Source organism: Sander lucioperca, chromosome 6 (assembly GCF_008315115.2).
Source record: "Sander lucioperca isolate FBNREF2018 chromosome 6, SLUC_FBN_1.2, whole genome shotgun sequence".
Classification (NCBI taxonomy): Eukaryota; Metazoa; Chordata; class Actinopteri; order Perciformes; family Percidae; genus Sander; species Sander lucioperca.
In genome coordinates this window covers 24,753,403-24,766,175 of record NC_050178.1, presented here as the reverse complement: position 1 = coordinate 24,766,175, position 12,773 = coordinate 24,753,403, and the positions used below count along the sequence as shown (strand labels likewise).

The 12,773-nt window shown below is 42.0% G+C and overlaps 1 protein-coding gene across 1 annotated transcript in view; it reads left to right on the top strand.

The window, feature by feature from the left end:
• The first annotated feature begins 3,106 nt into the window (after positions 1-3,106).
• Positions 3,107-12,773, top strand: part of fam83c (family with sequence similarity 83 member C) — a 24,096-nt gene continuing 14,429 nt past the window's right edge. The window contains exons 1-2 of the mRNA XM_031308603.2: positions 3,107-4,196; positions 11,265-11,432. Coding sequence (XP_031164463.1) covers positions 3,687-4,196; positions 11,265-11,432 — 678 coding nt within the window. The 5' untranslated portion in view covers positions 3,107-3,686. The remainder of the gene's footprint in view (positions 4,197-11,264; positions 11,433-12,773) is intronic.

Sequence of the window (12,773 nt, the reverse complement as noted above, 5' to 3'; positions counted from 1 at the left end):
CCCTCCTGTAAATGTGTATTGTGCAGTAAAACTCACCGGGGAATTAATCTATAACTGTCCAAAAGTGGAGCCAGGATGTCGAACAAAAGATCTGGAAGTCTTTGATGCCCTCCTGCTGAATGGATCAGCTCCCCTCAGACAACACTGGTCAGTTTTTATTCAATTCAATTTCATAACAGTTAGTTATCTCAGACACTTTACAGATAGAGTAGGTTTAGACCACCACTCTATAATTTACAGAGACCCAACAATTCCTCCCAGAGCAATGCAAAAACTTTATATGTATAGGCAGAAACCTCAGACAGAACCTAGCTCTTGGTTAATAACAAAACGGTTATACAAGTCTACAGGCAATAATCTCTGTTGGTGCTTGATAATTACTTAATCCCTACATGGCAGATGGAGGTGTGTGTGTGTGTGTGAGGCAACAATCTGTTATGTTTGCTAAATGCCTGTTGCCTCGACTTCTCTCTCCTTGCGTCGCTTCCTCGACTCCTCTGCTCGAATCTCCTGTGGGCGGGGGGCGCTCCCATCCATAGCTCTCCTGAGATTTGTGTTCTCTGTCATGAACTCCGCTTAGGAGCCAAACATCCCCCTCCCCCCAACTTCCTCCCTACAGTATGAGGATCTTCACGCTCTTATACAGCAGCAGTCAATGTGGTGCTGACAGTAATAAATACGTGGAATACATATGAATCAAAGTGCATTACTTTTCTTAACTATATGTACAAATGGTTGGGGTCAGCTCTATGTTCCCACATTTCTAAGATTGTTCTTAAAATTAGGCCCTATATGTTCCCACATGTCTAGGACATCCTATCCTCCCACAAGATCTTTTAGGGTTAGGGTTAGGGTTAGTGGGATAAAATCTGATACACATTTATGAAAAAGGAACTGTGGGAACATAGGGCCTAATTTTGAAAAAGATCTTAGAAATGTGGGAACATAGGTCTATGGGAACATAGGGCCTAATTTCCAATGAAAAAAAAAATCTTAGAAATGTGGGAACATAGGGCTGTGGGAACATAGGCACGCTCCCGAATGGTTCATGAGAACAGTCTGAACATGTGGTGGCTTCTTCCTTGGCTCAGGCTACACCCTTCCACCAAGTTTCATGAAAATCTGGCTAGAAGTTTTTCCGTAATCCTGCTGACAGACAGACATACTGAATATATATATATATATTTTTTTTTTTTTTTCTTTTTTTTTTATTACATGTAATGCTAAATATTCCAGCAAGCATTTGCCCTGCAATAAAGTCCCTTTGATCCAAATGTGTACACTGGTCTGTAGCTGACCTTTGGTACATCTTTTACATTATTATATGGGATCTTTATAATTCATGAGGTAGAAGGAAAGGGTCCAGGACAGGACTGGGTAAGCTTTTAGGTGAATTGGGGTTGTAGCCTACATGTAACATGCTACCTCCAGAGACAGAGGGAGTCTCGGGGGAGGAGAGGGAGGGTTTCCCATTCCGCACATGATTAGATCAGAGACAACAAGAGTGAGAGTGAAAGACACAAACATTGCTCTATCAGAGGCGGTGTTTGTCCTCAAATTTTGCGACTGAGAATGTGTTTGTGAGCTTTTAATGGTTAAAGATAAGTCACAGAGAGATGGCTGCTGGGAAACCTTTCTGCAGTCAGAGAGAGAGAGACAGAGAGATTTGCCTTTCCACATTTATATCCACAAATTATCTTCAATAAATCTAACTAAATACAAATCCGAGTGAGAATTACTGTAAAGTGATGATTTGGTGTTTTCAGAGGGAGAAAAGGCAGCCCTGCCAAAGCCAGAGACTGTGAGGAAGTTAAGCAATGCTTCCTTCAAAATAAAAGCAAAGAATGTCTAAGCGCTGTGTAGTAGGTTCTGGCTTCACCACAGATGCATTCTGGGATAGGAGAAGAAAAAAAATGCTCTGGGTTGTTTGCATTTGTTCCCACAGCCCTATGTTCCCACATTTCTAAGATTTTTCTTAAAATTAGGGTTAGAGTTAGGATTAGGGATAATAGGTTAATGGATAATAGGTTGGGTGTAATTGGCTACCGAATTGGAAGAAAGGGGGATAAAATCTGATACAAATTAGGGCCTAATTTTGAAAAAAATCTTAGAAAAGTGGGACCATAGGCACGCTCCCCTCCGTGTGTACTTCGTCCACAGCAATCCCACCAATCAGTCCCAAAATGTCCTAGTTAGAGAGGAAATGCTGTAAGCATAATCCTGATACATCTTTACAATCATTCCCCTGAAAGAACCAAGCAGGCCTGCCTTGTTGCACGATTCAAATTTTCTTTAAAACTTGACATTTTCAGCGTGTAGCGTGCTAGCTCAAAGTTTGTTGTTGTTTCCCGAAGCGAAGGGAGTTTGAGAACGGTAACACAGAGAGCAGATTTATCCTGGAAATGTACTTCCGTTTATCCAGACCTAGTGTTTCTTAAATGGGGGTACGTGTACCCCTAGGGGTACTTTGGAGGACTGCAGGGGGTACAGGACATTTTTTGCAAAATGTTTTTCAGTTACAAGGCTGTGGTCAGTTAGTTTTGTCGTTATATTTGAAGTTTGTCACCTTAATTTGAAGGTTTTGTCGTTTGTTTTGACCTATTCTTGCCTTTCTTTTTTCAAAGTTTTAGTCAATTTTTTCAAAGTTTGTCGCTTATTTGAATTTTTTGTCATTTTTGTCACCCTAGAGTTGCCTTCTTTCTTTCTACTGTGTTTTTTTCCCGTAGTTTGTATTACTATTTTCGACCTATTCTTGCCTTACTTTCCTTTTTATATTTTTAAAAGTTTTTGTTGCCTTTTTTCATGATCATTTAAATGTTTTCCAGGTACAAGGCTATTGCTTAGTAAATATATCACTGACTATTGTTCCTCTTTATAATTTTTTTTTCATACAACATTTTTTTTTTTAAATTTCAAAGGGGGAACATTATTGAAAAAAGCTTTGGAACCACTGATTCAGACTATCAACTGTAGAAATTAATGGGACTTTATTTTGAAATTTCTAATCAGAAGTAGGCTACCATATCTGTTGTGAACTGGTTGGCTTGACAACGGAGAGAGATTAAAGGAGGAGGAGGGGGAGGGAAGGAGGAGTCCGTCGTTGGAGACCAATGACAGGACAGGTAGGCTAGCAACAGGTGAGCAGAGAACACACACCTTACACACACACCGACACATACACACTGTGAGGAAAGAGCCTCTGTCTGCACATCCTGTCCGACCTCACGGGGAATTAGAGAAGCTAGGACCATTTCACCGCCTCGGAGGGGAAACTACTGCCAAGCATTTGGATTATTATCGAGATTATAACCCCGGACGACAAGAAACAAATTCAAATATCACTCTGAAAAGGACTTAAGAGATGCGTGTGAGCCTCGGTGGTGAGTTAATGTGACTTTTAGAGCTTTAAAACATGTATTTACGGGTTTAAAGTGTCACAACGGTGCAGCCGTGTGTGTTTACGTAGAGTTGGAATATTGAACTCTAATGTTAAACCACCACTGTTTGCATAACACAGGGCTAAATGTCTCCTTATTCTTTGCAATAATGATTTTACAAAACCATTAGGCTACAGTAGAAACATATCCTCGGTTGTTTCGTATCTTTCATAACGCATGAGAGGACTGTTAGGGTTTTTTTTTTTTTTTTTTTTTTTAAAATAAAAAACCTAATAAATCCCCTGAACCATGAGTAACTCGGAGGGGCTACGGCCGGCGCCGTCCGGCAGGAAGCCGCTGGGGAAGCTCGCCTCCCGGCTCGAGGAGGTGAAGAACCCGTGGCGGCAGGTCTCCACGCTGGAGCTGAGCCACAACGAGGCTGCTCGGCTGGCGACCGACGCGCTCCTGGAGCACGGGGAGAAGGAGTACCGCCGAGTCCTGACGGAGGAGCGGGAACTCAACTTTCTGTCCCCGCTGGAGATCCGCTACGTCACCCAGTACGCGGCCAAAACGTTCGAATCCGAGAGCAACGGCTCCGGTTCCAACGACCGGGACTTCGGGGACGCGGACGCCGTTTCCGAGCTCACCTCCGGGACTTACTTCCCGATGATGTCCGACGAGGAGCCGCCGATGCTGGAGCTCGGCTGGCCGGAGGCCAAGTCGAGATACGGCCCGTCGGAGACGCAGATCTACTTCCAGAGGGACAAGTCTCACAACGTCAAAGACCTTATCAGGTCCTTGATCAACAAAGCCAAAAAGGTAAGAACCAACTGTCAGAGAGATGCCGTTGAAATAGATGTAGCCAGGGGCGATTCTAGGATCAGACCTTTAGGGGGGCTCAGCCCCCTAATGAGAATGTGACACGGATACAGTGCTTTGCAGGTGTTAACCCCCCCTGCTAAGTCAGTAATTTCACTGGATAACAATGAATATATATTATTATTGTAACAGAGGATACATGCAAAATATTGAATAAAGTCCCTTTATGGACCACCAGAATCAGATGAAATGATAATGAGGTGTAAACAATAAATAAATCAAAAATTAAACTTTCCTTGACTGGGTTCCAGGTGCATAGCATCGGTGACAGCGACACAGGATATTAAACCTGTTTCTTTGAACCTGCAATTGTTTTTCCTCTGTCACTAACAGACAAGTTCACAAACTCTAACTTGAAGAAAACAAAGTTTTTTATTATTATAATTTTTAGGGGGGGGGAAGCTGAGATAAAAGGGTCTAAAATTGCCACTGGATGTAGTGTTGAAAAAAGAGACAGAAATGTTGCAAAAAACGGTGAAACCAGTGGTGTGGTCTAATTTATTGTAGTGACCCAAAAAAAATGACTAAAACGTCCAAAATGCGACAAACATCTAAAATGGCGACAAATGTCGAGAAAAGCAACAAAAACTGTGAAAACCGCAAAGGACAAAATGTCGAAAAAAGTAACATATATATATATTCAGCCTTTGACCTCATAAGGTCCCAGAAGAATTGTCAATGCCCTTAATTGTAAAGCTGCAAAGATGAAGCGATTAGTTGTCAACTATTACATTTTATCGGCAAGTATTTTGTTAATCGATTAATCGGTTTGAGTCATTTTTTTATGAAAAAACAGTCAAACTTCTCTGTTTTCTGCGTGTTAAATGTGAATATGTTGTAGTTTCTTCTCTCCTCTGTGACAGGAAACTGAATATCTTTTGAGTTGTGGACAAAACTAGACATTTGAGGACGTCCTCTTAGAGACGTTTTAGAGACCAAACAACTGATCCATTCATCCAGAAAACAAATTGTTAGTTGCAGCCCTACAAAAACAAAAACAGGTTTACCACAGAACTCTTGGCTTGACTTTTATTCTGCCCCCGTGTGTGTGTGTGTGTGTCTGTGTCTCTGTGTGTATGTGTATGTGTTCGTCTCTGTGTGCGTGTGTGTGTGTGTGTGTGTGTGTGTGTGTCTCTGAGTGTTTGTATGTGTTTGTCTGTGTGTGTGTGTTTGTGTGTGTATGTGTGTCTCTCTGAGTGTGTGTGTGTGTGTGTGTGTGTGTGTGTGAGAGAGTGTGTGCGTCTCTGTGTGTGTCCAGCAGTTAAACCGTTTGAAATAAAAGTGTTAGCATGTTTCCTGACAAACACCCTGAATAAAGGAAGCGTTAGGTCTGGTACTGTCAGTCGGGTTGTTTTTCTCCGTTCCAGCTGAATGCGCGCCTCTCTCCCCGCAGACGTTTCCACCTGGTTTGCTTACAAACAAATGCAGCAGCAGCCTCAGGGCGGCCGTCCTCCCAGCCAGCTGTCATGTTTGATCAGCTCTTATCTCTGAGCCCGAGGCCGACGGCTCGCTCTGCCTCTCTTTTAGCCACTGACCTCGGTTCAGGGATCGGACAGGTTTCGCTCTCTAATCACCGGCTCTATGATCCGGTCACCTGGGCACACACATGTAACAGGCCTGCACTCGGTCAGTGTAACGCTTATCAGTTCAATTTTCTAAGCACAAACGGACATTTGGAAAAACAGAAAAATGGGTTCAAAAATCCAATTTTTCATTTTTTTTCCCACCTTGACAAATTCAAAAATTGGATCTTTAACCTGTTTTTCCAATTTTCAGTTTTTTATTTAGAGGATCAGACATTGAGAAAATTACAAAATTGCGTCTGAGCTCCAATTATTCAATACTGCAATGGTATTCTCTTCCGCTACTTTGTGGAATATGCAGGTCATTAACTGCATATGGACCAGAAAAAACTAAAAACTGATAGACTTTGGGGTCAGAGGTGCAACTGATGGTTTTGAGTGGGGGGGCGGGGCGTAGCTAGGTGGAACGAGGGGGAGAATACCATCGCAGTATTGAATAATTGGAGCCCAGATGCAATTTTGTAATTTTTTCAATTTCTGATCCTCTGAATAAAAAACAGAAAATTGGAAAAACAGTTTAAAGATCCAATTTTTTAATTTGTCAAGGCGGAAAAAAATGAAAAATTGGATATTCTAACCCATTTTTCTGTTTTTCCAAATGTCCGTTTGTGCTTAGAAAATTGAACTGATAAGCGTTACACTGACCCCACTCCCCCCATTTATAGATTGTATAGACACAGAACAACCAGACTGCCTCTTGTGTCTCTTTGTAGTTCAGGGATAGGTGCAAATATTTTGAGGCACTGGCCCCACCAAGCCTCTAAATTTGGTGGCCAAAGTACATTTTTGGTGGCCCAAATGTAAACTCATAGAAAAACAAAACCCGAAAAGACAATTTAACACAGCCTTCCTTTAACTCTTCTATAAATGAGAAGACATCAACAGAATGAAAATATATAATTTATTCAAGTTCTTTGTAAACATATTTTTTCTCTCACAGTGTCTGACTTCAGTCTTTCTGTTTTGAGCTAAAAGTGACGCTTCCTTCTCTGGTCTAATCTGCAAGAGAGACCACAGTGTTTCCCACACTTAGACTAATATGTGGCGGTGCGCCGCACTATCAACACCTGCCGCCACATATTACGTTTGGTTATTCTTTTCTTTCTTTTTTTAACGCCATTTAAAACACGCAGCTTATTCGTTCAGCTGCATTTCCTTTCCCTGCTCTCCGCCGTCTCTCTGTCACATGCGTCTCGCTCTCACACACACACACACACACACACACACACACACACACATAGAGCCCCTCCCGTGTGCACACAGCGTCTGTCTCCATGACAGGAGAAACAGGAGAAGACGGCTGGCGAAATTCACAAGTTCACGCAAGGTTGGTATCTCGTGAACACCTTTACACAATCGCACATTAAAAAGTGCTATAAAAATATTTCATATTCTGAATTCAATGTTGTCGGTGTGTTAATGTTGGAGTCCCGACCCGACTCTTAGCAACCAAGCGATTGCGCCTGCTTTAGAAAGTTAACTAGTCACAGGTTTGCGGTAAAATGCAGTTGGGTTGTCGAGGTTAAAACACTATATGTAGCAGCTGTGAACCAAATAAACGTATTATAAATAACGTTATGTAATTTTTTTACTCTTACACTGAATGTTTGCTGCTTCAATCCAGATGAGAATTGAAAAGTATTTTCGGCGACTGAAAAAGGCCCGTGTTGAGGATGAGGACCAGCCTGAACCGGAGGTATCAGTCTGAAACAGAGCTCAACAGTCCCACCAGTGGAATTAGTTATGTTATTAATTTGTTTACAATATTTCCAGGCTTCAACCAGTGAAAGACAGGGCCAGGGAGAGAAAGAGCTAGATTCTTTAGGCATTGAAGTAGGAGAGGAGGACAGCATCCAACAGCATGTCCTCCTCAGTTTTTGATACTTGATTGTTAAGAAAATAAGTATCTCACATCCCCCCCCCCACCCCCGGTCTGGCACGGGGCGACCGACTGACTAAATTACCTTCTAATCTGTGGGAAACACTGGACCAGCATATGTTGGCCACACGGGGGCCACCTACTGGGGATATTTGGTGGCCACAGGGGGCCACCTACTGGGGATATTTGGTGGCCACAGGGGGCCACCTACTGGGGATATTTGGTGGCCACAGAGTAACATTTTGTGGCCGCGGGCCGTAGGGCCATGCTTAATGTTGAACCCTGTAGTTTTGTGTCTTATTGTGGTAGTTTGCGTCTCTTTTGTAGTCATTTTGTGTCTCTGTGGTTGTCTCTTTGTGGGTGTTTTATTTGTGGGCATCTTGTTTCTCTCTGTTGTTGTTTTGCTAATCTTTCTGTAGTAGTTTTGTGTATTATTGGGGTAGTTTGCGTCTCTTTTGTAGTCATTTTGTGTCTCTGTAGTCGTCTCTTTGTGGAAGTTGCGTTTCTCTGTAGTCGTTTTGAGTCTTTGTGGACGCCTTGGGTCTTTCTGTAGTCGTTTGTTTTTATTGTGGTAGATTCTGTCTCTTTTTAGTCGTTTTGCTACCTTTCTGTCCTTGTTTTGTGTCTTAATATGACCGTATTCATCTCTTTTGTAGCCATTTTGTCATTCTCATATCTCTTTGTAGTTGTCTCTTTGTGGTAGTTTGTGTCCCTCTGTAGTTTGATTGATTGTCCCACGATATGTTACCGTTCCCTTTTAAAACGGCCGGATGACCTCTGACCCTATGATCCATAGGTTGGCATGGCAGCCACTTTGGACTAGGGATGCAGCGATTATCGTCCCTGGCTGAATCCAATAGTTACCAGCTCTAGGGCTGTGTATTGACAAGAATCTGGCCATACGTGTCACGATTCAATATATTGCAATATATTTCGATACTGTGCGTAAGGCGATATATTGGGATTTTCACACAGTATAATTTTAGAAAAACTAATATTTAAAAAAAGACATGATGTTCATAAAAGTCAAAGAAGTTTACTTTAGGTAAACAATTCAGTACACAGAAAATCAAACTGCCAGTTTGGGATTGTGGTTCACAGGGTCTTAGGGAGCTAATTTTATGTATGTGTATGTTGTGTGTGATGTCTTAAGCTACTGGGACCTTGAATATCCCCTTGGGGATCAAAAAAGTATCTGAGTGCTATCTATTGAGTGCTAGGGGCACTTTGATGCTAGCCTCTCACCGTAGGTCTTGTTGTTTCCGGCCGCTAGTGGTGTGTCTCAGCATAGCCATCTAGCAGTAGGGGGTTTAAACACAACATAAATGTCAACCACTGTCTTACATGAATATTTTTTAACGTTGAAAAAAAATAAAAAAAATAATGATAATAATAATTTTAATTATATAGAGGCAATATCAATTTTTCAATAAAAAAAATTGATATTGCCTCTTTGAAAATCGATACAGTATTGCGAAATGAAATATCGCGTTACTCAAGTGTATCAATATTTTTTCTCACACCCCTAACCAGCTCTGTAATATACAGCCGTTATAGTTCATGACGTGTGACCTAGCGTTTATAAGCGTTTATAACCAATGTTTCCGAGCTGTCTCCTGATCCCTAAACTGAGCACATGACAGCTGAATAAGAGCCGTTGGTTTATTGGCAGGCAGTCCATCACACGCTGCATGAGTCACGTCTCCACAGACACTTCCTTCTTCCCTATATATAAATAGAGATATAGTTTAATATGCACGATGAAACCGGTTTTACCCAAATCATAACCTGTTCAATCCCTGCACGCAACATTCAAAAAAATGTAGAAATACAACAAGTTGAAGAAGCTGTTGTCTCTCGACACGGCAGTAACAAACTTTCTTTCACACATTTGTGCAGAGTCAGCAGGTTTTAAGATCGAGTGACACAACTAAAAGCAGCTCACCAGTCAGTGGATACAGCTGATAAACATCTGTTACAGAGCTGGATGTTTGTTCATCCCACTTATCTTAAGTTCACTTCATTTGTTAGATTAGAACAATATAGGAGCTTTGACCTCCGTACTGTTTAATCAAGTCACAACAGCAGTGCAGTAAAGGAGACTCACAGTTATGTTAAACTGTCCTCATTTGTGTTTGCAACAAAGAAACCAGGGTTTTACCTGGCTCAGAATGGGCCTTTGGGGGGGCAGGGTGGGGGCAACATATTCAGGAAACACGTTGTTGTTGCATTTTTTATGCACCAATTTATGGCATGAACTTATATAATGGAATATAATGGAGTAAGGGGGCTTTCACATCAGGGACCTGGGCACTGGGTGCACTTGAAACTAAGTCTAGTATGTTTTTTTTGTGCGTTTATTTTTTAAGATTGTTTTTTTGGGGCAGGAATAAACCTCCTTAATATGGGCGCGCGCTTTACCAACAGATCCCGTGTCTCTGGACGGAGACCAGTGAAGGATATTAGAAGCACTTTTCCGGTGATGGCTGAGTGTTACTGAGCAGCCTCCAACTGAGAGAGACGACGTAAATGTGCCGTCTGAAATGTCTGAAAGTTGGAAGTCTTCTGGTAGCTGTGCCAAGAGAAATCTCAATCATTCCCAATCTAGCAGAGACGGAGAGCGTAGGTATATGTAAGGAGATAACATAGACACAGGCTAATTATTGATCACTAAAATGATAGTTAACATTAGTAATTAAACTTAAACAGCTAATGGAAGTCCAAACTGCCTGCGAGATTCTCCTGTACTATACGGTAATTCCTCTACTATGAGACAGTAAGTCTCGTGGTTATGACCCAATCGTGATTGATAAAAGATCAAATGTGTCACAACATGCTTTTATAATATATAATGAAGCATTGTGGTGCTACGGAGATGCCCCGGCCTACCAATCATATTCTCCAAACGTAAGGGAACATGCTGGTTTGGTACGGCCCCTCGGCAAAAATCACATCATCTCCCATCGTCTCTCTAACATGTCTTTAATGTCTCGCTAACATTCCTCTAATGTCTCTCTAACGTGTCTCTAACATGTCTCTAGTGTTATTCATTTGCACACATATATGTGCACATGCCTGTGAGCATGAATCTGTCGGTACACGTCTGTATGTGTGTGCTGTCATCTGCATTCAAACCCATTCTTGGTGTGTGTTGCGTAACGCTCAACATGTGGAGGAGCCGTTCATTTCTTCTCAATGCATGGGGGGGGGGAATGCAGAATGCACTGAGAGGGTTTAATGTGGTGGTCCCAGAAATTGTGCACTGTGCTTGTACATTTAGTTTGAAACATTATTAAGTAAAATGTAAAAGTATACATGTTAACAGGGCAGAAATGTAACCTAGTTTTCATTATCGATTTAATTATACTTTTGATTAATTGTTAAGTCTATGAAATGCCAGGCAGTTCTGTCCATCGTTGACATCCTCAAAACGTTCTCTCCAACCAACCGCCTCAAACCCCCAAAATGTTCAGTCAGCGGGGAAGCCCAGTTCAGTGTCTCTGCATGTCTCTAACATGTCTCTATTGTGTCTCCCTGCTGCTCCAGGTCATCGCTCTGGTGATGGACGTGTTCACAGACGTGGACCTGCTGTGTGACCTCATGGAGGCGTCCAACAAGCGCAAAGTCCCCGTCTACATCCTGCTGGACGAGAAAAACCTTGAGCACTTCACGGAGATGTGCTCCACGCTGGATATTCAGAGCTCACACATGAGTGTAAGTATGGGGGTTCATCTGAGGGGAGGGGGGGACTCGGACAGAGACGGAGTTAAACCTCGGGGGCAGAGAATCAGAAATCAGAAAGGAGGTTATTGCCACAGTCGTTACCTTACGTGGGATTGGCCTTGGTGAATGGTACATACATACACAGACATGGATGGATGGATAAATGGATAGATTGATAGATAGATGGATGGATGGAGGGATGGATGGATGGATGGATGGATAGATGGATGGATAGATGGATAAATGGATGGATAGATGGATAAATGGATGGATGGATGGATAGATAGATGGATAAATTGATGGATGGATGGATAGATGGATGGATGGATAGATGGATAAATGGGTGGATGGATGGATGGATAAATGGATGGATGGATAGATGGATAAATGGATGGATGGATAGATGGATAGATGGATAAATGGATGGATGATAGATGGATAAATGGATGGATGGATAGATGCATGGACAAATGGATGGATAAATGGATGGATAGATGGATAAATTGATGGATAGATGGAGAAATGGATGGATGATAGATGGATAAATGGATGGATAGATGGATGGACAAATGGATGGACGGATGGATGGATGGATGGATGGATAAATGGATGGACGGATAGATGGATAAATGGACAGATAGATGGATGGATGGATGGATAGATGGATAAATGGATGGATGGATATATGGACTTTGTTAATCTCAAACTGGGAAATGACTGTGTTACAGGGACATACACACATACAAAAATATACTAGAAGTAATAATGAACATAAATAAGATAAAAAGATAAGATAACAAAAGATCAAAATACCAGAACACCTACTGAAACCCCTTGAATATATGAATACATAGAGTAAAGATGTGTTCCATTCCTTGGTTAAATGACTTGAGAATGAAGATGAGGGCGATGCAGGAGCTAACAGAGAAGATCTGAAACTGACCAAGCTGCAGTCACATGTTAAAACTCTGTCTCTTGTTAGGGGCAAAAAATCTGACTTCCCAAACTGGTTGGGTACTGAAACCGGTTCTGGTTTTCCCTCTAGTGTCCCCCAATATTTCACTATAAAGCGTGTGTGTTACATTTTTGCAACCTCAGCAGTATAGCCATCTCTACACCCAACGTCTAGAAATCACACCGGAGTGTTAGAGAATGTGTGTGTGTGTGTGTGTGTGTGTGTGTGTGTGTGTGTGTGTGTGTGTGTGTGTGTGTGTGTGTCTGTCTCTCTGTGTGTGTGTTTCTCTCTCTCTCTCTTGCTCTCTCTCTCTGTGTGTGTGTGTGTGTGTGTGTGTGTGTCAGAGTTGGATGTGTTCAGTATCCTCCAGTTTTCTC